Source organism: Malurus melanocephalus, unplaced genomic scaffold (assembly GCF_030028575.1).
Source record: "Malurus melanocephalus ecotype Western Australia unplaced genomic scaffold, MMel_1.1 scaffold_856, whole genome shotgun sequence".
NCBI lineage: Eukaryota > Metazoa > Chordata > Aves > Passeriformes > Maluridae > Malurus > Malurus melanocephalus.
This window is the reverse complement of record NW_026624088.1, coordinates 179881-182086: the sequence shown is the minus strand read 5'-3', so window position 1 is coordinate 182086 and position 2206 is coordinate 179881. Positions and strand designations below refer to the sequence as shown.

At 63.0% G+C, this 2206-nt stretch overlaps 1 protein-coding gene across 1 annotated transcript in view; it reads left to right on the top strand.

Annotated features, from left to right (window-relative positions):
- The window catches only part of AEBP1 (AE binding protein 1), an 8057-nt gene that overhangs the window by 3579 nt on the left and 2272 nt on the right, over positions 1-2206 (top strand). Inside the window, exons 6-14 of the mRNA XM_057385695.1 lie at positions 2-139; positions 214-288; positions 372-481; positions 558-697; positions 789-873; positions 948-1092; positions 1182-1270; positions 1663-1786; positions 1860-2105. Of these exons, the coding sequence (XP_057241678.1) occupies positions 2-139; positions 214-288; positions 372-481; positions 558-697; positions 789-873; positions 948-1092; positions 1182-1270; positions 1663-1786; positions 1860-2105 (1152 nt within the window). The remainder of the gene's footprint in view (position 1; positions 140-213; positions 289-371; positions 482-557; positions 698-788; positions 874-947; positions 1093-1181; positions 1271-1662; positions 1787-1859; positions 2106-2206) is intronic.

The following is a 2206-nucleotide window of genomic DNA, read 5'->3' as shown; positions in this document are numbered from 1 at the left end:
TCCCTGGGGTGGGTGGCATGTTCCTGGGACTGGTGTCACGTCCTTGGGGTGGGTGTCACCTCACCAACAGTGAAGCCCAAGAAAGAGGAGGAGGAGGAGGAGGAGCGCTGGGCAGAGGAGAAGGGCCAGGACGGCAAAGGTGGGTGCCAGCCCCCATCCCTGTCCCCTCACACCTGTCCCCGTCCCTGCYCCCTCACTGTGCCCCTTTCCCAGGAAAACCCAAAAAGCCAGGAGGGAAGAAGTGGGATCYGGATGAGGAGGAACGGGCCCCTCCRGCAGAGAAGAAAAGTGAGCGTCCCCATTCCTGGGGTGATAGGGACACCCTGCTGGGAGGGGAAGCCCCTCACCCTCTACACCCCTGCTGTCCCCAGRGTGTCCCCCAATCGGGCTGGAGTCCCAYCGCATCGAGGATGACCAGATCCTGGCCTCCTCCATGCTGCGGCACGGGCTGGGTGCCCAGCGCGGCCGCCTCAACATGCAGGTGAGTGTCACCCCCGTGCGCCCACCCCACGGGTGACAGTGACACCCTYGGCCACACTCAGCTCGCTGCTCCCCAGGCGGGCACCAACGAGGATGATTTCTTTGACGGAGCGTGGTGCGCTGAGGACGACAGCCGGGCGCACTGGCTCGAGGTGGACACCCGCCGCATCACCATGTTCACCGGGGTCATCACCCAGGGACGCGACTCCCAGATCCAGTACGGGGACAGGGGGGTGGCACCGGGGACACGGGGCCCCAGCAGAGCAGCGAGTGAACTTCTGTCCCAATCTGTCCCTGTCCTCCCACAGCGATGACTTTGTCACCAGCTTCTACGTGGGCTTCAGCAATGACAGCCAGCACTGGGTGATGTACAGCAATGGCTACGAGGAGATGGTGGGGACCTGTTCTGGGCGGGGGACATGGGRACAAYGGGGACCCTCCTGGGTACATCTGCCCCTTCTCAGCAGATGTTTTATGGCAATGTGGACAAGGACACGCCGGTGCTGAGCGAGTTCCCTGAGCCAATGGTGGCCCGGTACATCCGCATTTACCCCCAGCGCTGGAACGGGAGCCTCTGCCTGCGCCTCGAGGTCCTGGGGTGCCCCCTCTCCGGTAACAGTCACCCCAAAGCAGCCTGGGGGCCATGGAGGGTGGGATCTCTCCAGCCATCCCCTGCTGCTGTGTCCCTGTCCCCTCCACAGCTGTCAGCAGCTACTACACCCAGCAGAACGAGGTGACCTCCACAGACAACCTGGACTTCCGACATCACTCCTACAAGGACATGAGGCAGGTGGGCACGGCTGCGGGGGCACAGCGGGTGTGGTGTGGGATCCTCTGTAGCGGATGGAATACTTGGTGAACAAATCCATGGGGTGGGATCCTCTGGGGGGTTGGAATGGTTGTGGGATCCTTCATGGTGGTGAGATCCTCAGGGCAGGGGGGGTTGTTCCATGGGGGTGGGCACCTCCTTGGGGATGAGCAGCTTTGTGGGGGATGGGATCCTCTGTGGGGTGGGATCCTCCATGAGGAGTGGCTATTTCAGTGATGATGGGCACATCTTTGGGGCATGGCATTCTTGGTGGTGGGCATCTCCATAGGATGGGATCCTCCGTGGGGGTGGGATTGTCTGCAGGGTRTGGGCTCATCCCCCAAGCACTGCCCCCATCCCTCCCCACCCTGCAGCTGATGAAGGTGGTGAACGAGGAGTGTCCCACCATCACCCGCATCTACAACATCGGCAAGAGCTCCCGGGGGCTGAAGATCTACGCCATGGAGATCTCCGACAACCCGGGCGAGCACGAGACAGGTGAGGGAAGTGTGAGGAACCCCTCAGCCACGGTCCCTGGTGCTCGCTGACCCTGCTCCACCACTGCCTCCAGGTGAGCCCGAGTTCCGGTACACAGCGGGGCTGCACGGCAATGAGGCACTGGGCCGGGAGCTGCTGCTGCTGCTGATGCAGTTCCTGTGCAAGGAGTACCAGGAYGGCAATCCCCGTGTGCGGGGTCTGGTCACCGACACCCGCATCCACCTCGTCCCATCCCTCAACCCCGATGGCTACGAGCTGGCCCATGAGGCGGTGAGGGGGTGGTGGGTTGGGATGGGCCGTGAGGCAGTGGAGCTGTGGGGTAGGATGTGGGGTGCTGGGATGGGCTGTGGGGCAGTGGGATGGGATGGCAAAGTTGTAGGATGCAGCTTACTCCTCCACTGCATGGGGGGTGAGGGCAGT